Here is a 25,415-nt window from a genome sequence, read left to right as displayed (position 1 = left end):
AACCTCGTCTTTTTTTCCCACAAAGATACAGAAAATGTCATCAATATACCTGTACCATTTGATGATACGTGAATAGAAAGGATTGGTTACAGGGTTAAAGACATAACATTTCTCAAAAAAACCAACATATAAATTGGCATAATTCGGTGCAAAAATTGAGCCCATTGCCGTGCCACTGATCTGAAGATAGAAAATGACACCAACATTTTGAATTTAGACCACTGTATGTGGGTATGGGAAGCTTTTCAATTTGGGTAGGCCAAATCCAGGCAGAAATCCCAAAAATGGTCCCAGAGCTTAAGCAGTTAAATAATTGTTAAGTAATTTGCCATTGTGGTTATGGGTTTATGGAGTTAATAGTCATGTGCCTCAACAAGTAAAGTCATAACATAATAATACCTTTGCAAATCATCAGCTAATGATTAATTAAAGAGGACAACTGGAAGCTGAACTGCAACTTCGACCCGTTGTGGTAATTAACACATTTATTTACACTATTGGTTAATATAATATGTTATTAGGGAATTACCACACATTTAACTAATACAAATTCATATATTATTTAATCTATTAATCATATAGAATCTTCATTAGTTGCTGATGCAGTAATCATTAATAAATGGTTTAGTTCTTCATGAGTCATACATTAACTCTTGATTATCTGTGCATTAGTTAAGCATGAATTAATGCATATTAGTGCAGCCGTATTGTAAAGTGTTACCAGTAAAATGTTGATTTGTGTGGTGTTGTGGCTAGTTTGAGCTGCTGCTGCAAATAGACTACTTTGCTCACTTGCTGATGCTTGTGTGGTTTCAGGTGATATTTAAAGCTCTGAAACAGAAGGAAACAGAGACACTGCAAGAAGTGACCAGCTCCTCATGCACACGCACTGCACTACAGTCATGATTTATCCTCTGATTCTCTCTGGGATTTTACTTTACATCTCAGGTAAAACAAAATTATAATTCTGTTTAAAAAGCATTATTAAATTGTAATGGTGGTTTGCCTACAGTGCTTCAGGCTACAGGGTGGCCGAATGACTAAAGAAACGTTATCAGCAAGATGGTATAGAAACCTGTACATTTCTTGTCTCTTACCACCCACTGCTACTTAAACCAACAACGGAAATAAGCGATAGTTACAATAGAAATATGGATACAAAATATGTTAGAGAGTGTTGCTATAGTGTGACGACATTGTTCTGCAATAGGTAGCACTTCAAAGTTAATACCGAATCAAAACTAGTTACTGTAGCACATCATTTGTAATTGATAGGGTTTAAAGACAATATATGGTTATGGTTACACTTAAACAGAAATAGATGTATGAGATGATAAAAACGTATAACATTAATCGCACCCAGAATGTACGTATAAAGTTACCTGAGAGATAGAAAGAGAGAGAGAGAAAGTGTAGAGAGAAAGAGACAAAGAAAAGAGGAGGCAAAGAAAAAATGCCCAAAGAACAGGGCACAGAGGTAAAGAAGAGCCCAGAGCAATAGATCAATATTCTTCTATCCCTTCCTTGACCATGTGACTGACACCCAAAGTGAGTCATTCAAACTGACCAATCAGAAAATTACAACTTCCCAACTGTACTAAAGGTGTGACTATTAGACCCCTTATGTACACACATCTTGACCTACAGGCCTTGATCACTATTAGGGTTAGGGTTAGGCCCTTATGCCAAGAAAGAGAGGGTTGAAACAGTAAAGCAAATGTCTTTGTTCATTTTTGAATATATTTGATCATTTTCAATCATACACAATCATTGTACGGTTTGTTGTTAAACTGTTAAAATGGTTTGACTTGAATTCTTTAAGCTATAATTATACTTTATACAAATCAGTACATGTGCAGTTTGTGAGTGTTTTCTGTTTTCTCCCCTACATTTATTCTTGTCTACAGGTGGTGCTGGAGTTAATACACAGAAACTTAATATAGCAGTGAAATCTGGATCATCTGGAATTATGCCATGTGTGTATGATAAACAATATAAAGAAAACCGCAAATATTTGTGCTGGGGGACAGTTTGGAGCTCTTGCCATATATTGACAGATGCAAATAAGAAAGGAAAATATTCCATCACTGATTATCCAGACCAGAGTATTTTTACAGTGCATTGGGACAATCTGCAGACCTCAGACTATGGATATTACTGGTGCGCTGTGGAGATTGGTGACTATGGCACCACAGATGCTGGTTATTATTGGTATCTGACGGTACAATCAGGTAAAGAACTTCTTTCCAAATTACCCTTTTTTCTGAGAAACATGATAATGCATTTTATTAAAACATAATATAATATAAATATGAATTAATGAAGCTATAAGTAACGTTATAAATGATGTAAAAGGTTAGAGTTGTTGTTGTTGGGTTAGTTGTGATAGATATTTATTTCTGTACACACAAGTAAAACGAACTGAAAAGGGAGAACGTGTTAACTGAAGGCGGTGACTAATGAAGAACCCATGTGACAGCAACTATTTTTAATTGCTGAGATATCATGATTGTTCTTCATTTACTGACGAAGAATCAACACTAATTCTGTTACACTACTTCTGATTCTGATTCCTCTTTAAGATTCTGGTTCCTTGGAGATTAGTAAGTGAATCTGATCAGAAACTGCTGCGAATGGTGTTTTGATTCATTAAAGTATAAGAGCTGGCTCTTAATCTTAAACTTTCATTTGGAATATGGAAAAGTCTCACAGCGCTGAGTGGTTTAGACTGACTTACAGGAGTCATTTGTTTGGGAATCAGACAATATGGGGTGCGTTTCTCAAAAATATTTTTAGCCAACTATGGTCACAAGTTCTATGGTCACAAGATGCAGCAAAAAGAACCGTTCGGGCATCGGACAACATTGGTTGTGTGCTATTTTTTAACATTGGTTGTGCTGTATCATCAGTGACATCAAAGTACCACGAGAGCGATTCAAAAGCATACAGAGATGTCTGCTCTCTAATTGCTCTCGCTGTACTTTAATATCATGCACCGATTGGTCTGATTTTGCATTAAGCTTTGTATTAGTAGAAACCCGGTAGTATATTCAAATGATGGTACCCACCCCCCCCCCCACCCATATCCTCCTGTGATGAGAGAATTATGCATTTTATTTCTGGAAAAAATCCTCTGATGCAAAAATATCGTCATTTTGCGTCATCTGAGGATTTTTGGCCAGAGGCTAAAGACTACAGGAGCTAGTTCCGCATGTTTTCAACCCGCCCACAGGGGAGGGATCTCACCCACAGAATGTATATGTGTATGGCCGCTGCCGCTCGGCTCGGGCATTAATGACGGAGCGGTACGGAGCAAAGTGAGTGTTTCAACTTTTCAATGAATTCCTATGAAAGTTAAGCTTCCATATGCGATCTGATAACGCGCCAGACTGGACACGCGCCGAGAATGACAGCCGGGCTTACCTCAGCTCTGCTCAGATCTTCGCTCTCGTGCTGAATGAAATCTGACTCCTGCTGCGTCTGTGACGTGACTTTCGTTCGGTTCACTCACACTTTATTGAAAAGACACGTAGAGTTTTTAATTGTAGTGTCTGTTCTCTAACTGAACAAAATGATTTTTATTACTATGAATATCAAAACGACGTTGGGGGCGGTGCCGCGGTGGGCAAGTGATAACCAATAGCCGTGGCTTTGGGAGTGGCCTCGTAGGGCAGCAAAGCAAGTGCATTCTGGGAGTTATTGTCTTTCATCCACATGAGACAAAAATACATTTTCTGTCTTTTCTCAGTCTAGAAGGCATAAATAATTTCACATTTCTACTACATAAATGACACAGTTTAAATACACATTCATCTTCCCAGTGCTGAAGTACCCCTTTAAGGTAGCCAGTGATGTGCTAAGTAAAATGACATTTGAATGTTCCTCCAAAACTCTCTTTTCCCCCGGTCACCCTCACATGGAAGACACCGGTTGAAGTGCTCCAGAAATTGTTCTATTAACCTCATTTCTAAACATCTCTTCTCAAGGGGGATTTTTTTTCTACAGCATCTTTGATAAGTAAATTAGATATATTTATTCACAAAACTTTGTCTAACATACTTCACTTCACTTCACTGTAAATTGAGAAAATGTCAATGTTGCCAAATGGCAACGCTGTACCACAGTGAAGTTGCAGTAATGTATTTTTTATACATAGTAGCATCAACAATATAATTGCAGTTATTTATTTATTTAAAGTGTTTATTGCAGTATAGTTGTGTTTATGTAACAAAATTATTTCTTCTTTTCCGAAAATAAATATTTTACAGAAAGGGCAATAGGAAGTGGTTGAAGTAGTGCAGAGTTAGCTCTTGATGAGAGTGAGGATGAGGTAGCCAAATTATAGGGAACAATAGGGATTAAAGGGGTAGTTCACCCAAAAATGAAAATGCTGTCATCATTTACTCACCCTCAAAATGTTCCAAACCTGTATGAGTTTCTTTGTTCTGCTGAACACAAAATAATATATTTAGAAGAATGTTTGTAACCAAGCAGATAAACCATTGACTACCATTGTATTTTTTCACCTATGGTAATCAATAGTTGCTCCTCTGCTTGGTTACAAACATTCTTCTAAATATCTTATTTTGTGTTCAGCAGAACAGAGGAACTCATACAGGTTTGAAACAACTTGAGGGTGAGTAAATGATGACAGAATTTTCATTTTTGGGTGAATTATCCCTTTAAATGATGGGGATCTACTTATCTACTATTGAGTCCCAATATCTACATCTATCAATTTCTAAAATAAATGTGCATTTAAATAGAAAAGAAAATCATAATTTTATAGAAAAACTACTTTTTTGACCATTTACAGCGTTGCATTTGGCAAAATTGAAATTTTCTTAATTTACAGTAAAACTATGTTAGACAAAGTTGTTTGGCAACGTTTCCCTATTTTTCTTTTTCAAAAATCTTTTTTGGTTTGTATTGAAGCTATTTCATGTAATAAAAACTTATTTGAAAAAAAATTGAAATAATATAAACATAATGCATACCATTAACTGGTATCAGTACAGGAGACATTTTTTTATCCAGAAATGGAAATTATGTTATTTTTAATTTAGCTGCAGTCAGAATATTTGTTCCCTGTGCATCATTGAAAGAATGTTCGATAAAATGTCATCTTTATTCGTAACTGTTTAAAACAAGAAACGGTTTTGAATGAAGTGTTACCGACCGTAACAGTAAACACTTTATAATATCAAGGGAATTTAGATATTTACATTATATAGCCAATAAGACAATTGACTGACAAATCTGATTGTCTTTTTGACTGTGTTCAGCTCCTGATGTGTCTGTGGTGAGCAGCAGTGTATCTGGACATGAAGGTGGTAATGTCAGTGTCCAGTGTTTCTACAGTTCTAAATATCAGAAGAAACTCAAACAGTGGTGCAGATATAAAGATCAGGGCTGTTACACTGAGAAGAGGACTGACACATCCCAGAATCCATCAGTCCAGATCAGTGATGATGGGATAAGCTCCTTCACTGTGCTGATGACTGGACTGAGACTCAGTGATTCTGGATGGTACCTGTGCTCTGTTGGAGATCTGCAGGTTCCTGTTCAACTCATGGTCAATGAACCCAAACATGGTAAGATCACAAATCAATTCAGCTATAAAAATGGCGACAAACTAACCTCATGTTTTTCTCATTTCAAGCAGTGACAAATGTCCCAACAGCGACACCATCTGACGCTGAGACAGACATGTAGGTGTAATTTGACTTTTTTTTGACCATTTAATAGAATCAAATACATTTGAGTTAACCCTAGAGTTGTAAAAAGGTCAGAGACTTCAGTTTTTGCTGTGACATTATAACTGTACGATTCTCCAATGATGTACGGTATTATTGATTAATAATTCTTTATTAATAAAAACATGCAATTCATGGCCTTTATGTAATCACTGTTCAAAGGCATTAATACTGGATCTGGCTGTAACATATTAATGTCTGTATGTGAGAGAATAACTCAGTCAGGCTAATTAAGCATATAACATGAACATTTTAGTTTGATTTAATTTAACATATGACTTTCCTTTACTGTTCTGTCTTTTACATACAATAACAATAAATGGGATCTACTTTCAAGCATCAACAAAGGTCACAAAACCACCATAAAGGTTTTATGAAAGTTATTCCAACTCTTCTGAAGCAAGTTACAAGTGAAAGTTCTAAAAACAGATTTTTACTTAAGTAAAAGTACAGAAGTATTTGTTTTTAAAAGTACTTAAGTATCCAAAGTAAATTTCCTTTTTTTATGTCAATGCATTATTTTATTATTGTTGCATTGTTGTATAAATGCACAATATGCCACCAAGGTGGTTTAAGCCAGTCAGTGATGCTCCATCCGACATGCTAGCATACGACTACCTTAAACTCATTTCTTTACATTTGTATAGAGCGTTGTAACTTTTATACAAGTATTGAAATGTTCAATTTCTTGTATAGAAGTTACAAAGCTCTTTACAAAGCTGCTGTCACTTTAAGGCTGAATGCATGGACCCTATACACTGATACACATCCAATATTCTCCCAACTGTTTACTCTTCTCTTTCTCCCAGACATTTACATTTTATGAGACATGCATCAAAGTGTATGCCAACTAAACTAATCTTTAATCTTTTGAGAAAACTGAAACATACTTTTTAAGTATAGCCATGGGTGCACACACTGTGCCAAGGACCGTCTTCTTCCATTTTGCTGTAAACTGATCAGTGTTAAAAAACAAATTTGGGAAACTTCACAGGACCCTATACAAGAGTGATTACTGATAGGCTGTCTGCAAAAAAAAAAAAAAAAGTTTTACTTTTAAAGAAGAAAAAAATTCTCCACTGACTTTCAGAACTGCTACAGAAATGACTTTCGACTTTGAGGATCTTGATAGAAATGTAGTGGAGAAAAAAGTACGCTATTTGTCAAATGTAGTGAAGTTAAAGTAAAAGTATCCCTAAAAAATAATACTCCAGTAAAGTACAGATACTCAAAAAGTGTACTTAAGAACAGTACTCAAGTAAATGTACTTAGTTACTGTCCACCTCTGATTTTAATGAACCTGTTGATCCTGTTCCCAAAACTGATCTAAATATGTTCACAAATTGGGGCTGATTAGGTCCTTTTTGAAGAACGAAGTGCATGGAGAAGAGAGACATTGTTCTTTTGTGTTCCACTGAAGAAAGAACGGCTTGCAGGTTTAGAATGACATGCCTGGAGTGTTCTTTATTTTCTGAGTTAACATGGACTTGTTCAGAAACCAAAACTAAACAGCAGGGAAACAGGAACTTAAAGGGATAGTTCACCCATAAAGGAAAAATAGCCCATGAATTACTCAGCCTCAAGCCATCCTAGGTGTATATGACATTCTTCTTTCAGATGAACACAATCAGAGTTACATAAAGAAAATGCCCAGGCTCTTTGTGAATTGCAGCCCAAAATTTGAAGCCCAAAAATGTACATCCATCCATTATAAAAGTGCTCCACACAGCTCCGGGGGGTTAATATAGGCCTTCTGAAGCAAATCGATGGGTTTTTGTAAGAAAAATATCAATATTTTAAACCTTCCGTATTCAACTTATGAAAAAAGCGTAACTGACACGACAATGACATGTGCATAAGCATTTTGAACTCTGAGACGCGCTACACTTTCTTCATAAGTTGAATACGGAAGGTGGTCCACCGGACTCTAGGGGGTGAGTAAATTATGGGATAATTTTAATCTTTGGGTGAACTATACCTTTAAGAGAAAACACAACACAATATCAAAATAAGAGTCCGAGACGTGACATTTTGTCTTTCTCTTTTTACATTGTTTTGCAGGCTCACAACTCCGACATCTGCTGAGGATTTCAACAGGAGTCTTACAAGTATGAATAAAATATTACACAGTAAGGAGCAGCTGAACTGGGTTGATCAGATTAAATATCACAAAATAAATGGTGCTATATGGCACTAAAAGTGATTCTTTGTCATAATGTTCTGTATAAGGTAGCGGTGCTATGTAGCACCTCAGCCGAAGAACCGGTGAAGAACCGCTGAAGAACCGCTGAAGAACCACTGAAGCACCAAGATTGGTGCTATACAGCACTTTAAAAAAGGTTCCCATGATTACGAGCCAAGAACCACTTTTAGTGCCATATAGCACCTTTTTTTTAGAGTGTACTTTTTTTCTTCAGAATTACTCAGGAACAATTATAATGTGTTTTAATAACTAATTATGATGACATGAAGTCATATCGTCCCCAAACACCCCCCTCCCCACCCCCTTTTTTGTATTGAAGCTATTTCATGTAATAAAAACTTATTTGAAAAAATATTTAATGGTTAGAACATAATGCGTCCCATTAACTGGTATCAGTACAAGAGACATTTTTTTTAGTCCAGAAATGGAAATTGTTATTTTGAATTTAGCTGCAGTCAGAGTATTTGTTCCCTGTGCATCAGTGAAAGAATGTTTGATAAAATGTCATCTTTATCCGTAACTGTTTAAAAACAGAACCGGGTTTGTGCTCAGTAGGAGATCAGCAGGTTCCTGTACAGCTCATTGTCAATTAACCCAAAAATGGTGACACTTTTAAAACTAACCTCAGGTTTTTCTCCTTTCAAGCAGTGACAAATGTCCCAACAGCCACACCATCTGACGCTGAGACAGACATGTAGGTGTAATTTGACATTTTTTGACCATTTAAAAGAATCAAACATAAAAATCTTGTAGCCAGAAAATTTGAGTTAACCAGAGTTGTAAAAAGGTCAGAGCGTTCAGTTTTTGCTGTGACATTATTACTGTATGATTCTCTAGTTAAAGTGATGTACGGTTTTATTGATGAATAATTCTTGATTAATTAATACATGCAATTAATGGCCTTTTATTTGATGTAATCACTGTTCAAAGGCATTAATACTGGATCTGGCTGGAACATATTAAAGGTATGGTAGGTAGGATTTGGTTAAAAAACTTTTTTTCCAAATTTGTTTAAACTTTCTTTATATATCAATACATAATTCAAATGTAAGTACTCTGAAAAAGAAAGTATAAAAATTGAGTGTCTGTAGACCTCTCACGACTGTTTTAAAGACAGCTCATTATTTCCATTCACTCCACCTTCTCCCTTCTGGGCTCTTTCCAAAGCCACGCCCCCAAAACACATGAACACGCCACGCCGGCCGCGATCAGCTCAGCTGAAAGACGCATTATTTACCTGAGACGAGCGGAGAAGAAGTGCATGTAGTGACATCATGTCAGAATCACATGTAATAAAAAATCTAACTTTATCATTATGAATATAAACAAATAAGATGTCTTTTAGTACTCACTATCAAGCTAGAATAACGATACTGGTAAAGTTTAAAATACACACACAACACACTGTCTACGACACACACAGATACAAGATAAAACACATCAGTAAACGTTGGTTTATAAAAACAAACCAAGGGCCGAAATAAACGTGCAGGTAAAGTTCACGGTGAACATGGTAAAAGAGATTAGACAGAGGGTAGTAGCTCAAGCTAACTTAGTTCTAAAAAAAGTTCCTGGATGCGGTGTACTAGCTTTTACACATGCATTTTGTTATCTAAAGTTACATTTTGCGAAATTCAACACGACAGCGATCAACTTGAGCTAGGCATATTGAGTATTTATCATCTCTACTAATGGTTCACTAAGTGTATAACATTGTAACTTTATGCTAAGTAATGTTATGTTAGCTATATTAGGCAGCTACGTGTGATAGTGAGACATGCTTCATGAAAACATAAACCAAAAAAATGTATAATCAAAATGAAAGATTACCTGTCCAGCAGAAATACAGCCTCGTGAACTCCTCAAATCAAACAGGTGCGCCAGGGTTGCCAGGTTTTCACAACAAAATCCGCCCAATTGCTTCTCAAAACTAGCCCAAAACAAGCCCAATTGTTTTTCTCCGGTACAAATCGCATTGGGGGATAAAATATGTGTATGTTTTGGTAGGGCTGCCTGCTAAAATTCGCAAATCCCGGGGCAAAATATCACATAATTGGGGTCGCTTCAACCCGCGGACATGAAAAACAGCCCGCGGCAACAGTGTTTGAAGTAGCCCGACTCGGCAACACTGGGGTGCATGTGGGCAGATCCTGTAGCCAAAGCGGCGGTAGCCATGGTAGCGAGAGAGAGTGACAGTCGCCCATAGCCAATCACTTGTTTCGGCCCGAACGAAAATAATGAGCGGTGTTTATTGCAGATTAAAAAGTCTAGAGTCACTCGATTTTTATACTCTTTTTTTCAGAGTACTTAAATTTTAATTATGTATTGACATATAAAGAAAGTTTAAACAAATTTGGACAAAAGTGTTTTAGATCATTCTTACCTACCCTACCTTTAATGTCTGTATGTGAGAGAATAACTCGGTCAGGCTAATTAAGCATATTATATGTAAATGTTTGATTTACTTTAACATATGACTTTCCTTTACTGTTCGCTCTTTTACACACAATAACAATAAATGGGATCTACTTTCAAGCTTCAACAAAGATCACAAAACCACCATAAAGGTTTTATTAAAAACTCTTCTGAAGCCAAACAATAGTTCCCTTTCAAGGGAACTCGAGCTGCGTCACCGCTTTGGGAACGCCTCTGCGTGATTGCGTCATGAAGCACGTATGTAATCAGTCCAATAGAGAGACGGAACGTCATGGGCGGGTGACGTCATAGACCCGGAACTATAAAGCATACCGGCAAACACAGGCCTACAGCTTCTGTTGTCTTCAACAAGCTCGCTATGTAACATTGTCCTTGTCAGCTCTATGTTTGTGTCTGGGTTCAGACTTTTTTGTTTTCATTTAACAAGTTTGCAACACATAAAAGAGAGACACTATGGCAAGTACGAACAGCAGTACAGAAAGTGTGTTCCTCCCTGCTCTAGCTAACTTACATTATGAGTGCTGATACACACTGGATGTGCGTTGTTTGTTTGTTTGGTAGCAACACGCTCAGTCGGCTCTCGAGGGGGCCAGTTGTGAGCATTGTGAGGCGCTGCCTCTAGGAATGTGCTATCCCGCCGGGCGTTCTTCGAGGAGGGCGCCGCGGCGCGCGCTTTTCCCGCGGCGTGAGCACCGCTGCTGTCGAGGCAGCGGTGGCGGCTTGTGTCTCGGGGCTCGCGGATGGTCCTGTCAGAGGGGTCAGAGACGGGTTCATCCCTTTCTCTGCCTTCATCTGGCAGGTCCGGTACTTCCTCTCTGGGTTCGGGAGCCCGCGCTGCGGTTTCTCCCGCCCGGGGGGCGGCCACGATGCTGCAGTTATCTAGCTCTAACAGTAAATTAGGAGGTTGATATCTGCAGTATCAATGCAGGTGGATGTGAAGACTCGCCACTTCAATCCCTTGCAAGAGAGGAGTTGGAGGTGGTAAATAAGCAGTTAAATATTATGGTATATATTCATTATATCTTATGTGTATATATTTATAATCAGGAGCGCGCCTCAGTTAAAGCAGGCTTATGAGCGCTTTCTTTGTGCCTACTTTCAGCCTCCATAGCGGGGCTTGCCGTCTCTCTTTAATCTCCACACCGAGGTGTTGAGATTATGGGATCGCGGTTCATGTCTAAGTAAATTTCCAGCCCCCACATCTGTCTATAGAATAATATTACGGGTCTGATGAGACATGATAATATGGTTCGGTGCCGAGGGTGGAGGAGACGCTTGCGAGCCATCTCTTTCCGGATTCGGCATCGGCCATTAAGCCCCGACTTTGCCTACCAAGCCATTAAGAGCATCTTCTGCATTTATATTACTTAATTTACTGCATGTATAAGGTTTATAAGCAGTCCTGGTGGGCAAAGCGTACTCGGCAGTGGGTCAGGCTGCCGCATACTTGCTCACTATGGCTTCATGCATGCTAAGCTGACCTGCTGGAAGACCTGGGTGCGTAACGGCAGGTCTCATCTGTTGTGGTGCGGGAGCAGCAGACACCGAGTACGAGCTCCTCACACCGGGCGCAGCGAAACAGAGCGTCACCACCCGTACTCCCCCTCAAGAGGGTGGGGTGGTTGGTGGTGCCCTCAGGCGCAGCTTCCCAAGATTTAAGACGGTTCTGAGGGCCATCATTATTTCAAGGAAGGCTGTGTCCAAGAAGCCCTGACACCAGTGGGTCCAGCAGACGGGCACCGTATGCTGAGGTGAGCTCCACCTGTCCAGAGGCGGAGAAACTGTTAGATATATCTTAGTGGGTCCGACAGATTAATTTGTTGGCTCTGGTTATGTCTTGTGCCAAAGAAGGATGGAGGGCAGCGCCCTAATCTAGATCTGTGTGTTCTATATATTAGGATGCTTACACTCATACATCGTGTCTCAATCAGGTCCGAGGACTGGTTTGTCACAATAGATCTGCTTATATCATGTTTCTATCCTTCCGCAGCACAGGAAGTACCTGAGGTTCGCTTTTAGGGGAGAGCGCACCAATTTCGGGGGCTTCCCTTCGGTCTTGCACTTTCACCCCGCATGTTCACGAAGCGCATGGACGCGGCTTTAGTCTCCTTGTGTATGCAGAGGATCCGCATTCTCAATTTTTCGGCGACTGGCAAAGTCAGTTCGCCTGAGGATTCGACATTGAGATGTCGTTCTCACGCATTTTGGAGGTTAGGGCTGAGGCTCTCTTCCAAGAAGAGCGTTCTTTCTCCAGTCAGAGAATAACGTATTTAAGGGGTGAAGCTGGACCAGCCGCTCACTGTCAACAGTTCAGAGACTGCGGTCTGATGGCAGCAGCGTCCAGTGTTGTGGCCTGTTGTACATGAGACCGTTACAGTGCTGGCTCAAAACCAGAGGTTTTCCCCGAGGGGAAATCCCTTCCTGGTGATCAAGGTTTTGCGGCGACGTCTCCGCTCCTTGGTCGTGTGGGAGGATCCTCGGTTTCTGGCCCTAGGCCCGTTACTGGGGGCACCGTGCCAGCGAGTATCTCTGACCACGGATGCCTCCCTTATGGGTTGGGGAGCGACCATGAGTGGTCACTCAGTGCAGGGCTTATGGCAGGCAGGACCGGGGTTTCCCAGAGGAGTAATCCCTTCCGGGTGATCAAGGCTATGCGGCGGTGTCTCCGCACCTTGGTCATGTGGAAGGATCCTTGGTTCCTGGCCCAAGGCCCGTTACTGGGGGCACCGTCTCAGCGAGTATCTCTGACCACGGATGCCTCCCTTACGGGTTGGGGAGCGACCATGAGTGGTTGCTCGGCCTAGGGCTTATGGCAGGAACACCATCATTCGTGGCACATAATTGTCTAGAATGCTGGCAGTGTTTCAGGCTCTGAAGCACTTCCTGCCATATCTCAGGGGCCATCATGTGCTCGTTCGCACAGACAGCACATCGGTGGTCTCTTACGTCAACCATCAGGGGGTTTGAGGTCTCGCCAGTTATACAAATTGGCGCACCTTTTCTCCACTGGCCCCAGAGTAAACTGCTCTCAGTGAGGGCTATGTACATTCCTGGGCGGTTGAATGTGGAACCAGACATCCTGTCGAGGCAGGGGCCGAGGCCCGGGGAGTGGAGACTCCACACCAAGGTGGTGGAGCTCCTTTGGGAGAGATTTGGCAGGGCTCAATTGGACCTGTTCGCCACTCACAATAATTCTCATTGTTGTCTGTGGTTCTCCCTAGCACCTCCAGCTCCTTTCGGACTGGATGCTATGGTACAGGAGTGGCCGAGGCTGCCCCTGTACGTTTTTCCCCAGACTGCTCTGCTTCCGGGAGTTCTAGAGAGAGTGCGCCGGGACGGGGCTCGTCTACTGCGAGTAGCCCCGTTCTGGCCGGGCCGAGTATGGTTCTCGGACATCATGTCTCTCCTCGACGGCTCTCCCCTGGAGATTCCGCTCAGGAGGGACCTTCTCTCTCAGGCGGGCGGTGTCTTCGTACACCCTTGCCCAGAGTTGTGGAAACTGTGGGCTTGGCCCCTGAGGGGGCCCAGCTTATAAGTACTGGTCTCTCAACCGAGGTTGTTGAGACCATTCTACACTCTAGAGCTCCCTCCACGAGGAAACGGTACGCACTGAAGTGGAGACTCTTCACCTTATGGTGTAGAGATCGCTTGTGGGATCCAGTTAACTGCCCTGTGAGCACGGTGCTAGAGTTCTTTCAGGAGAGGTTCTCCGCTGGGTTAGCTCCCTCCACATTAAAGGTGTACGTGGCCGCCTTAGCAGCTTGCCACACTCCTTTGAGTGGTGTTTCTTTGGGGCACACCCTCTGGTTACTCGTTTCCTCCGTGGGACTTTGAGGTTGAGACCTGCAGTACGCACCAGGGTGCTGGCCTGGGACCTTCTGTGGTCCTTCAAGGTCTTACTGAGGCTCCCTTTGAGCCACTCGAGGAAGTTTCTGAGAAGTTGCTCTCTGTTGCACCCTCGTGCTTGGAATTTGCTCCCCCTACATTCTTGGCTGGTTCATGTTCCTAGGTTCCCACTAATCCTGTGAGAACCTTAGCACTGCAGGCCTCTTGTCTTACGTTTCTGACCGGGCCCACTCCACCAGGAGTATGGCTGCCTCTTGGGCATTTTTGGCGTGTGTTTGCCGGTATGCTTTATAGTTCCGGGTCTATGACGTCACCCGCCCATGACGTTCCGTCTCTCTATTGGACTGATTACATACGTGCTTCACGACCCAATCACGCAGAGGCGTTCCCAAAGCGGTGACGCAGCGTCTCGCTCCCTATTCAGGGAACTAAGGTTACAGTCGTAACCGAGATGTTTTGCGTATCACAGTAATACTACACTGAATATCTTGTCATCTGCTTAGGTCTTTTTGATACATTCAGGAGTATTCAGCAAAGAAGTAGCGATGATGAATTAATAGTTCATGTCATTTTAATGAACCTGTTGATCCTGTTCCCAAAACTGATCTAAATATGTTCACAAATTGGGGCTGATTAGGTCTTTTTGAAGAAAGAAGTGCATGGAGAAGAGAGACATTGTTTGTTCTTTTGTGTTCCACGGAAGAAAGAACGGCTTGCAGGTTTAGCATGACATGCCTGGAGTGTTCTTTATTTTCTGAGTTAACATGTTTGTCTGTAACATGTCGGTGTATCAGGCAACACACACAAGAAGGGAATAATCAAAATTGACTTTAAAGACAAACGTGAGAATAGACTGGAGATAAACACATTACAATAACCGACAGAGGACAGAACAGAACAGGGAGTATATATGAAGGAGATTGCAATGAACTAAATAAGACACAGATGATAATTATAAACCATAGAAACTAACAGGGACTTGTTCAGAAACCAAAACTAAACAGCAGGGAAACAGAAACTTAAAGGGATAGTTCACCCAAAAATGAAAATTAGCCCATGAATTATTCACCCTCAAGCCATCCTAGGTGTATATGACATTCTTCTTTCAGACGAATACAATCAGAGTTATATTAAAAAATGCCCAAGCTCTTTGTGAATGGCAGCCCAAAATTTGAAGCCCAAAAAAGTGCATCCATATATTATAAAAGTGCTCCACACAGCTCCGGGGAGTTAATAAAGGCCTTCTGAAGCAAATTGATGGGTTTTTGTAAGAAAAATATCCATATTTAAAACCTTTCGTATTCAACTTATGAAAAAAGCGTAACTGGCACGACGATGACATGTGCGTAAGCATTTTGAACTGTGAGAGGCGCTACACTTTCCTCATATGTTGAATACGGAAGGCGATCGGCCGGACTCTAGATATTTTACTTTATAACGTGTTGAGGGTGAGTAAATTATGGGATAATTTTCATCTTTGGGTGAACTATCCCTTTAAGAGAAAACACAACACAATATCAAAATAAGAGTCCGAGACGTGACATTTTGTCTTTCTCTTTTTACATTGTTTTGCAGGCTCACAACTCAGACATCTGCTGAGGATTTCAACAGGAATCCTACAAGTATAAATAAAATAATACACAGTAACAGTCAGCAACAGTGAACTGGGTTGATCAGATTAAATATTTTTCTTCTTCAGAATTACTCAGGAACAATGATAATATGTTTTAATAACTAATTATGATATGAAATGTGTAAAATCATTTATCCATCAGAAAAGACAACGTAGAATCATTTGGAGACAATTGTTGATTAGATGCACCACATAAAATGGAAGCCCATTTGAGACACAAACAATTTTTTTTTTTTTTTACTTTTAATTATTATTATTTACTAAAGAATGATTTATGAGATAAAAAGTCATAATTGTTACATAAAAAGTCAGTTGTGACAAAAGTTTACATTTTGAGATGAAAGTTTTATGACATAAAAAGCTGAGATTGACATAAATTAAAATTAAAACATAAATTTAAATTTCATAAGTATCAAATTTAGTAAATCATAATTATGACCAAAAAACTGATATTAAATATAAACTTTAATCAAGATTACCAGATTCAAGTCATAACTATGACAATAATTGAAATGACATATATGAAAAAGTATAAAATCTTGCTTTAGTATATTATAATTATGACATAAAACATTTAAATTATAAGATATAAGTCATAATTATGACAGTCAACTTTTTGGCCCGACTAAACCAGGATTAGGCTAAGCCAGGATTAGGCCTTAGTTCAATTAAGGACATTTAAGTATCTTTTATAAACATGCCTTAGAAAAAAACATTACTGGTGTGCATCTTGAGACAAAAATTGCACTGACATTTTAAGATTGCTTTCAGTAAAAACAGCTCAAACTTGCACTTTATTCTGGGACTAGTTTAAGCCTGGTCTGTGAAACCACCCCCGGTTTCACAGACCAGGCTTAAACTAGTCCCAGAATGTCATATGTCATAATTATGATTTACCAAAGGATATTTTTTTTCTTGTGTGGTGGAAATGGGCTTTTATAACAAACAGCTTCTTTCATTAATGATAACATTTTGATCAAACTAAGAAACTTGTTTCTGTTTTTGGCAGCAGTTATGATTACTGATTTAAGATCTGAGACACACATGTAAGTGTGAATATTGTTATTCAGTCATTCATAACAACTGATATCAAACTATTACATGTCAGCAATTATATTTTTAATTGCAGTGATGAAACCAACCCATCTCTAACAGAAACTTCAGGGACTATTAAAGCAGAAACACACAGCAAGGATGAGCAAAACAAGGCTGTAAGGCATGTAAAGTAAGGCATTTGCTTTTATTGTTTCTCTAAATTAGAAATGAAGCTTAAACATATTAATTTGCTAGTACACATTAAAAGTGAGATAAACACAAATATGTCTCTCTGTCACTACAGGCATGATGTGACTCTGCTCGTGTTTCTTGTAGCGACGCTTGTGCTGTCCCTGTTTCTTTCTCTTGTTGTAATAGTAACCTGGAGGCTGGGAAAGAAGCCAGGTGAGTTTTCTATTGTTTCATTTACAGCTACTTAACAAATAAATTGAGTAAATGTACATAATATATATATAGATTTGAGTTTCATTTATTTCATTACAGTATGTGAGACGAAAGAGACTGTAAAGTGACTCGAGGGTATGAAACTAGCACAATTACAAAAACGGGGACAAAAACTTGAGTCAAATTTACAGTTTAGCATCATGACACAAATACATTTGACAACAGAATGATATGACTGACCAATCAGAAACAAGTATATCAAGTAAATGGTATTTTTGTACCTTTTGTATATTATTTCACTCATAAAGCCCTGTCAACTTTAATTGTATAATCCTAAAAATAAAAGTTCCAAAAGGGGGTTTTCGCAATGATACCATAGAAGTACTTCCGTGCATCCGGAAAGTATTCACAGCGCTTCACTTTGTCCACATTTTGTTATGTTACTTACAGCCTTATTCCAAAATAGATTAAAGGGGTGGTAAAACACATTCTTTTGAAGGCTTGATTGTGTTTGTGGAGTGCACTGTAACATGTGTTCATGCTTCGTTTAAAAAATTTTTTCATTATTTTTCATATATTTGACCTTTATTCTACACTGCTCTGTCCCTCCTTGTAAAACGGTCTGATGGTTTCCGGGTTGTATGAAGCCAGTCCCTCAAAAATACGCAATGGGCTCAGATTGGTTAGCTGGCCCAGTGTGTGGTGATTCGCTAACCGACTAGTGCACGTTTGTCGGACACGCTACGCCCCTTACCTGGAGGCTGTGCTTTGGTCAGTATTAGAAACAATGGCGTCAATAAAACCATATGAGCCCGAATCAGACCCAGAACATTTTAGTGAAGATGATCGAGCAGAACCTGTTCAACCTGTTCAGTCCTCAAGAGTAAAGACTGCGGATCTATAGTGATCGCTACTGAATGGCACTTTTGTATTTTTAGAACGATTATAGCCAAATATCTGTCGCAAGAACTATTAACCCAAAACAAAAACTAAACACTGTCTTTACTAGCAAGTTAGCCAAATCACACACAGAACCATGTTTAGCATGCCTGTAGATAAATAATACATAAAAGCTCTAATCAAAGAATCATTTACACTAATGCCAAGTTCGCTGTTGAGATTTTAACGTTAGTGTTTGTAACATTAGGTGTTCGTCGGATAACGTTAAGTATGAATGAGCATTTAACAGACTGGTTTGCAGACTGTTTACTTCCTTGCTACAACGTACAATTAACCTATTACAGGAAAACACATCGATGAAAAATAAATCAGACTTACAGGTTGTGGCCTGTAAACAGCTTCTGTTTGTAAATCCATCTTTCAGGACAAGCCGTTGTGCGAATCCTGTATTGAACTTGCGAAGATTTTGGAAGTTTTCCTCCGTGAAATGTGCAGTGGGGGCCCCGCGCGCGTCGTGCATCCACTCACTGGCCGTGTTTGTCTCGCGCAGCTGACGTTGTGCAAATCCTGCATTGAACTCGCAAAGATTGTGGAAGTTTTCCTCCGTGAAATGTGCAGCGGGAGCCCCGCGCGCGTCGTGCATGATTCACACTGGCAGTGTTTGTCTCGCTGAACCGCTGCTCATGAATTGCAATGGACGAATATTGTCCATTATGTCACATTTTCCAGTCTTCTCCTCCGATCCTGTCTGTCTCGTGCTTTATGATGGGCCCCTCTGTCTACACACATGCATATAACATGCTGTATGTTAAACGCACTGCAACGCACCCCCGTCCCTTGGAAGGCTGAACAAAGCAAGTACCCCAGACCTGCAATCCGGATGAAAATAACAGCGTTTTGTCGCCATTGCAGCAACACCACTCCAGCCTAACTATACCACAACAAAAGCGATACACAATGCCCCCCCCCCCCCTTATTTAATATTCTATGAGGAGGGGTTTATGTAAATATTTAGGCTGGTGATGTCACCAACCCTGGAGGAATGTCTGTAGTCGCCTACTGGCCGTTTGCTGTAGTCCTTAGAAACTGATTTCTTTAAAAGCAAATATCTCCCTTTGCTTTAAACTTTGAACGTTGTAACTTTGCAGATGTTATTTATGCTCAAGCAGCAACATTACACGCTAGCTAAAGTTAGAATAGTGAAATCGCGGTTTACCACTCCTTTAAATTCATTATTGTTTTCCTCAGTTCTACAAACAATACCCCATAATGACAACGTGAAAGAAGTTTGTTTGAATTCTTTGCAAGTTTATAAAAAATAAAAAAAAAGTATTCACAGCCTTTGCCATGACACTCAAAATTGAGCTCAGGTGCTCCTGTTTCCACTGATCATCCTTGAGATGTTTCTACAACTTGATTGGAGTCCACCTTTGGTAAATTCAGTTGATTACACAGGATTTGGAAAGGCACATGCCTGTCTATATAAGGTCCAACAGTTAACAGTGCATGTCAGAGCACAAATCAAGCCATGAAGTCCAAAGAATTGTCTGTAGACCTCAGGCCTAGTCCACACGCACACAGGTATTTTTTATAACCTGAGTTTTTCCTCCATTTTAAAAAACAATTGCATCCACACAAGCACAGTTTTAAAAAAAATCTCATAGACTCCACTCATGTAAACAAAAGCGATAACAGCGCACAATCTGACGTCAAACAAAGGAGAGAACGGCGCACACTTCGACTTAACAAGCCGAAATCTCCGGTTTCACCATCTACACGACAATGCTGTAACCGGAGTTTCTAAAAATCTTCACCCTGGCCGGAGTTTTCAGAAAGGTCTGGTTTCAGTAACCGGATACTGCGTTTGCGTCTGGACGAACAGCCAAACCGCGTAGAAAAGCTGCGTATTTTTTGAAAATATCCGTGTTTCGGTGGACAGGGCCTCAGAGAAAGTATTGTAGGCACCTGAGCTCAATCTGGGGAAGGGTACAGAAACATTTCTGCAGCATTGAAGGTCCCATTGAGCATAGTGGCCTCCATCATCCATAAATGGAAGAAGTTTGGAACCACCAGGACTCTTCCTGGAGCTGGCCACCGGCCAAACTGAGCGATCTAGGGAGAAGGGCCTCAGTCAGGGTGACCAAGAACCCAATGGTCAAACTGACCTCAGTGTTTCTCTGTGGAGAGAGGAGAACCTTCCAGAAGAACAACCATCTCTGCAGCACTCCACCAATCAGGCCTGTATGGTAGAGTGGCCAGACAGCACATGACAGCCTGCCTGGAGTTTGCCAAAAGGCACCTAAAGGACTCTCAGACCATGAGAAAAAAAAAAATTCTGGTCCGATGAAACAAAATTTAACTTTTTGGCCTGAATGGCAAGCGCCATGTCTGGAGGAAACCAGGCATCACCTGGCCAATACCATCCGTACAGTGAAACATGGTGGTGGCAGCATCATGCTGTGGGGATGTTTTTCAGTGACAGGAACTGGGAGACTCGACAGGATTGAGGGAAAGATGAATGTAGCAATGTACAGAGACATTCTTGATGAAAACCTGCTCCAGATTGCTCTGGACCTCAGACTGGTGCGAAGGTTCATCTTTCAACAGGACAACGACCCTAAGCACACAGACAAGATAACAAAGGAGTGGCTACGGGACAACTCTGTGAATGTCCTTGAGTGGCCCAGCCAGAGCCCAGACTTGAACCCGATTGAACATCTCTGGGGAGATCTGAAAATGGCTGTGCACCAACGCTCCACAACCTGATGAAACTTGAGGTCCTGCAAAGAAGAATGGGAGAAACTGCCCAAAAATAGGTTGGCCAAGCTTGTAGCATCATACTCAAAAAGACTTTTGGCTGTAATTGGCACCAAAGGTGGTTGAACAAACACTGTAAAAAATGTATAATCTTCCCAACTCAAAATTTTCTAGTGACTGGTCACATCTAAAGTTTTCAATTGGCCCAAGTGAAATTCTGTAAATTTAATTTTATCAATTGTGGCAACAGCCTGTTAACATGGGCTCAATTAGAAATAATATGTTGAGCCAATGGAAAAAATTTATAATCTTCCCAACTCAAAATTTTCTAGTGACTGGTCATATCTAAAATTTTCAAATGGCCAAATTGAATTTCTGTTAATTGAATTTTATCCATTGTTGCAACAGTCTCTTAACATGGGCTCAATTAGAAATAATATGTTGAGCCAATGGAAAAATGTAATTTACCAACACTGTAAAAAATGTCAGACCTCTCCAATTAAAAATGTTCTAGTGACCGATCACATCTAAATGTTTCAATTTGGCCAACTAAAAAATTTAGATGTGATCACATTTACATTTACATTTATGCATTTAGCAGACGCTTTTATCCAAAGCGACTTACAACTTGGGGGTACAATAAGCGAATGGTCGTGAAGAGTCGAGTGAGCGCAACAAGTGCCTGAAATACTTAGTCCGTGTACATTTCTCAGTGTAGCACAGGCTAGAGTAGGGAGGGAAAGAGGAGGAGAAAGAGGAAAGGAAATAATTTTTTATTTTATTTTATTTTATTTTATTTTTTTATTTTTTTATTAAGAGGTTAAGTGCTCATGGAAGAGATGAGTTTTTAGTTGACTTTTGACTGTTGTCAACGAATCAGCATTTCGGATGGCGGTGGGCAGATCGTTCCACCAGCTGGGAACGTTGAATGAAAATGTTCTGGAAAGGGATTTTTTGCCTCTCTGTGATGGTACCACAAGCCTTCGCTCCTTAGCTGAACGAAGGCTTCTGGTGGGGGTGTGGATTTGTAGAATCGAGTCAAAGTATGCAGGAGCTGAGCGCGTGGTGGATCTGTAGGCGAGCGTCAGCACCTTAAACTTGATGCCAGCAGCGAGTGGTAGCCAGTGCAGAGAGATGAAGAGTGGTGTGACGTGGGTCCTTTTGGGCTCATTGAAGACCAGACGTGCCGCTGCATTCTGGATCATTCGAAGTGTTTGGATCGCACAAGAGGGGAGTCCAGCCAGAAGCGCATTGCAGTAGTCAAGTCTAGAAATAACCAGGGCCTGGACAAGAAGCTGTGTTGCGTGATCAGTCACTAGAAAATTTTGAATTGGTGAAATGTTTTACAGTGAAACTGTGTGGTTGGTCCAATTAAATATTTTAAATTGTAGTAACAATTGTTTATTTCTCACTGTCCCAAAAGACAAAAATTACTAAAAACATAAATATATTAAGCAAAATACAGAAACAGACAACAGGGTTGACATTTTATCACATTACTTTATTAACAAGTAAATTCCAACACAGGATATTTGGGTGAAAATACCTTATTTTCAATAAGGAAAAACTCTGATTACATTCAAGAAGTATTCTGCATAACATCAGGATGTCTTAAAGTGGTGAAGGGCACTGCAAGCTAAAAACCTGCAAATAAAAATAAAAACTAACATTAATGACAAAGATCCCCTGCATCACATCTGGCAAGAGACAGAACAGAAGTTTCTTCATTATATAATGAGGATGAGACAAATGAATGGACATCAGAAAATCACGAGCTTGACGTGTTTGATATTAAAAGGCAATAACTTAAGCCCTGAAAGAGGCCGACTCCAAACGCACCGTGTTCAACAGTCGCATGCCGCACATATCACACAAATTACTTAATTTCCTTATTACCTATTGTTTTAGACATATAAGACATGAGGAAAATAAAACTATTGGCTACAGGCTACCATTAGATAATTATGTGGTAAACGAGAACACATGCATGAAACCAATGAATGCATGAACTTGTGATTCTACAAAATGTCTTTTAAACTTCATACCCGGTCATAAAGCAAAACTCTGGAGAATAATTTCAGTGCTAAATACTCACCAACGTCTTTGTGAGATGAATATCTCTCTATTCTCTTGGGAATGTCTGTTTCGCTCTTCAGCACCTGCTGGTTCGGCTCCACTCGCGCTGCCGCTCCCGCGCTCCGCATTTGAAATCTCCACAGGAACGGTTTTCTTCAAGAGCATTTTGCGCATGCGTATACCGTTTTTCGGACGAAGGACTTGTTCAGCCAACATGGATTTTTACACTTCGACTTCATAGATTGACTGAGCACAATTAAATATGTTCGGTGAATATACAATTTTAATTTTGAGTGAAGACCTTAAGCTATGATTAGTACAATGCATCTTTTTGCATGGTGATAATTATTTGGAAGTCATTTATTGGGCCAATATGTAATGATCAATTTGCACAATTTTTCCTCCCAATTTTTTTTTACAGTGAAGTATTGAGCAAAGGCTGTTAATACTTATGTACATGTGATTTTTGTTTTGTTTTTAATTTTTTTTTATAATTTGCAAGATTTAAAACAAGCTACTTTCACATTGTCATTATGGGGTATTGTTAGTGGAATTGAAGAAATAAATAATGAATTTAATACATTCTGGAATAAGGCTGTAACATAACAAAATGTGGAAAAAGGGAAGCGCTGTGAATACTTTCCGGATGCACTGTATATTTGGTTCCTCAAAGAACCTTTCAGTGATCATTTCTTTAAATAATAATTTTGTGTACTTAGTGTAAAGAACATTTTTCAAAATCTAAAGAACCCTTTTCCACTATAAAGAACCTTTTGTGCAATGGAAAGATTCCATAAAGATTTTTTTAAGAGTGTCTATGGAAAATATTATGTGATTTAATCTTCATATCTCGCTGACAGAGAGGGGTCATATTGGAGAAGAAGAACATATTAACACCACCAGTAATACAGTAAGTATTTAACATACTGATGGAATTCAGAAATCATCTGAAAAGAATCTAAATCTATATTTGATGCAGACGTCCTCTGAAAACCAAATGACGTCCAGCAGTCCAGCAGCTGCTACTGTAAGTCATCGGTCCTCTGTAGACATTTAATGAGATGCTGATTAAAGCAAATTAATGATCATCAGTTGTTTATTTACAGTCTTCTGCCTCAGTGGATGACGCTTCAGTGATTTACAGTTCTGTGATCTTCCAGAAGGCAGTAAGTGTCGTCTTTGAATGATTTGAATATGTCACACAGTCTTTTTTGTCCAATTCAAAAGGGAAACTCGTAAATGATCACACTTTTTTTTTTTCTGTTATGTGACATCGAAAAACAGACTTGAGATTCTCAGCGCTGCAGGCGGTCGATCCTTTTCCTATTTAGCACCTAAACTCTGGAACTCCTATCATTGTTTGGGAAGCAGACACATTCTTGTCAGTTTAAATCTAGACTAAAAACACATCTCTTTACTATGGTATGCACATAAAACATTTTTAATTTATATTATTCAAATCAGTTAAATGATTGTTTTAGGCTGCATTTACTAGGTCAGCCGGAACCGGGAACACTTCTCATAACACCTGATGTACTCGTTACATCATAAAAAGAATGGCATCTACGCTAATGTTAGTCTCTCTGTTTATCCCGAGGTTTACTACAGTTAGCCGGATCCGGGCCGTATCCAGATCAGATGGTGGACCTGCGCCTAGACATGACCAACACATCCCTGAAGTGTCTGCAGAGGCCGTGTCAATTAGACTCCCCCTGAAATTGCCTCATCAACACAGCATCCTCAATAAACCCGTCCCCGGCATGATGACTCCGATCTTTCGAATATTCCTATCTAATAATTGCCTCATCGACACAACATCCTCAATAAACCCGTCTCGAGTGTGATGACTCCGATCTTTTCTAATATTCCTATCTAATAATTGCCTCATCGACACGACATCCTCAATAAACCCGTCTCGAGTGTGATGACTCCGATCTTTTCTAATATTCCTATCTAATAATTGCCTCATCGACACAACATCCTCAATAAACCCGTCTCGAGTGTGATGACTCCGATCTTTTCTAATATTCCTATCTAATAATTGCCTCATCGACACAACATCCTCAATAAACCCGTCTCCAGCGTGATGACTCCGATCTTTCGAATATTCCTATCTAATAATTGCCTCATCGACACGACATCCTCAATAAACCCATCTCCGGTGTGATGACTCCGATCTTTTCGAATATTCCTGTCTAATAATTGCCTCACCGACACGACATCCTCAATAAACTTGTCTTCGGCATGATGACTCCAATCTTTCGAATATTCCCGTCTAATAATTGCCTCACCGACACGGCATGTTGGCGAGAGGAGAACTGGCACCTCGACTGAGCCTGGTTTCTCCCAAGGTTTATTTTTCTCCATT

At 40.0% G+C, this 25,415-nt stretch overlaps 1 protein-coding gene across 2 annotated transcripts in view; it reads left to right on the top strand.

Moving 5' to 3' along the window:
* Positions 1-860: 860 nt before the first annotated feature.
* LOC307127434 (uncharacterized protein) overlaps positions 861-25,415 on the top strand; it is a 28,447-nt gene continuing 3,892 nt past the window's right edge. The window contains exons 1-13 of one of the 2 annotated variants that reach the window (XM_079818653.1): positions 861-948; positions 1,908-2,231; positions 5,286-5,594; positions 5,663-5,711; positions 7,818-7,864; positions 8,605-8,653; positions 15,817-15,863; positions 16,884-16,920; positions 17,004-17,099; positions 17,214-17,314; positions 23,908-23,957; positions 24,027-24,074; positions 24,154-24,213. In XM_079818653.1, the coding sequence (XP_079674779.1) occupies positions 879-948; positions 1,908-2,231; positions 5,286-5,594; positions 5,663-5,711; positions 7,818-7,864; positions 8,605-8,653; positions 15,817-15,863; positions 16,884-16,920; positions 17,004-17,099; positions 17,214-17,314; positions 23,908-23,957; positions 24,027-24,074; positions 24,154-24,213 (1,287 nt within the window). In that variant the 5' untranslated portion in view covers positions 861-878. Of the gene's footprint in view, positions 949-1,907; positions 2,232-5,285; positions 5,595-5,662; positions 5,712-7,817; positions 7,886-8,604; positions 8,654-15,816; positions 15,864-16,883; positions 16,921-17,003; positions 17,100-17,213; positions 17,315-23,907; positions 23,958-24,026; positions 24,075-24,153; positions 24,214-25,415 lie in introns of both variants that reach the window. The other variant, XM_079818652.1, reaches the window with a different exon arrangement.

The sequence above is a fragment of the Gobio gobio genome (genome assembly GCF_949357685.1).
Source record: "Gobio gobio genome assembly, chromosome: 6".
NCBI lineage: Eukaryota > Metazoa > Chordata > Actinopteri > Cypriniformes > Gobionidae > Gobio > Gobio gobio.
This window is presented reverse-complemented; position numbering and strand designations above follow the sequence as displayed.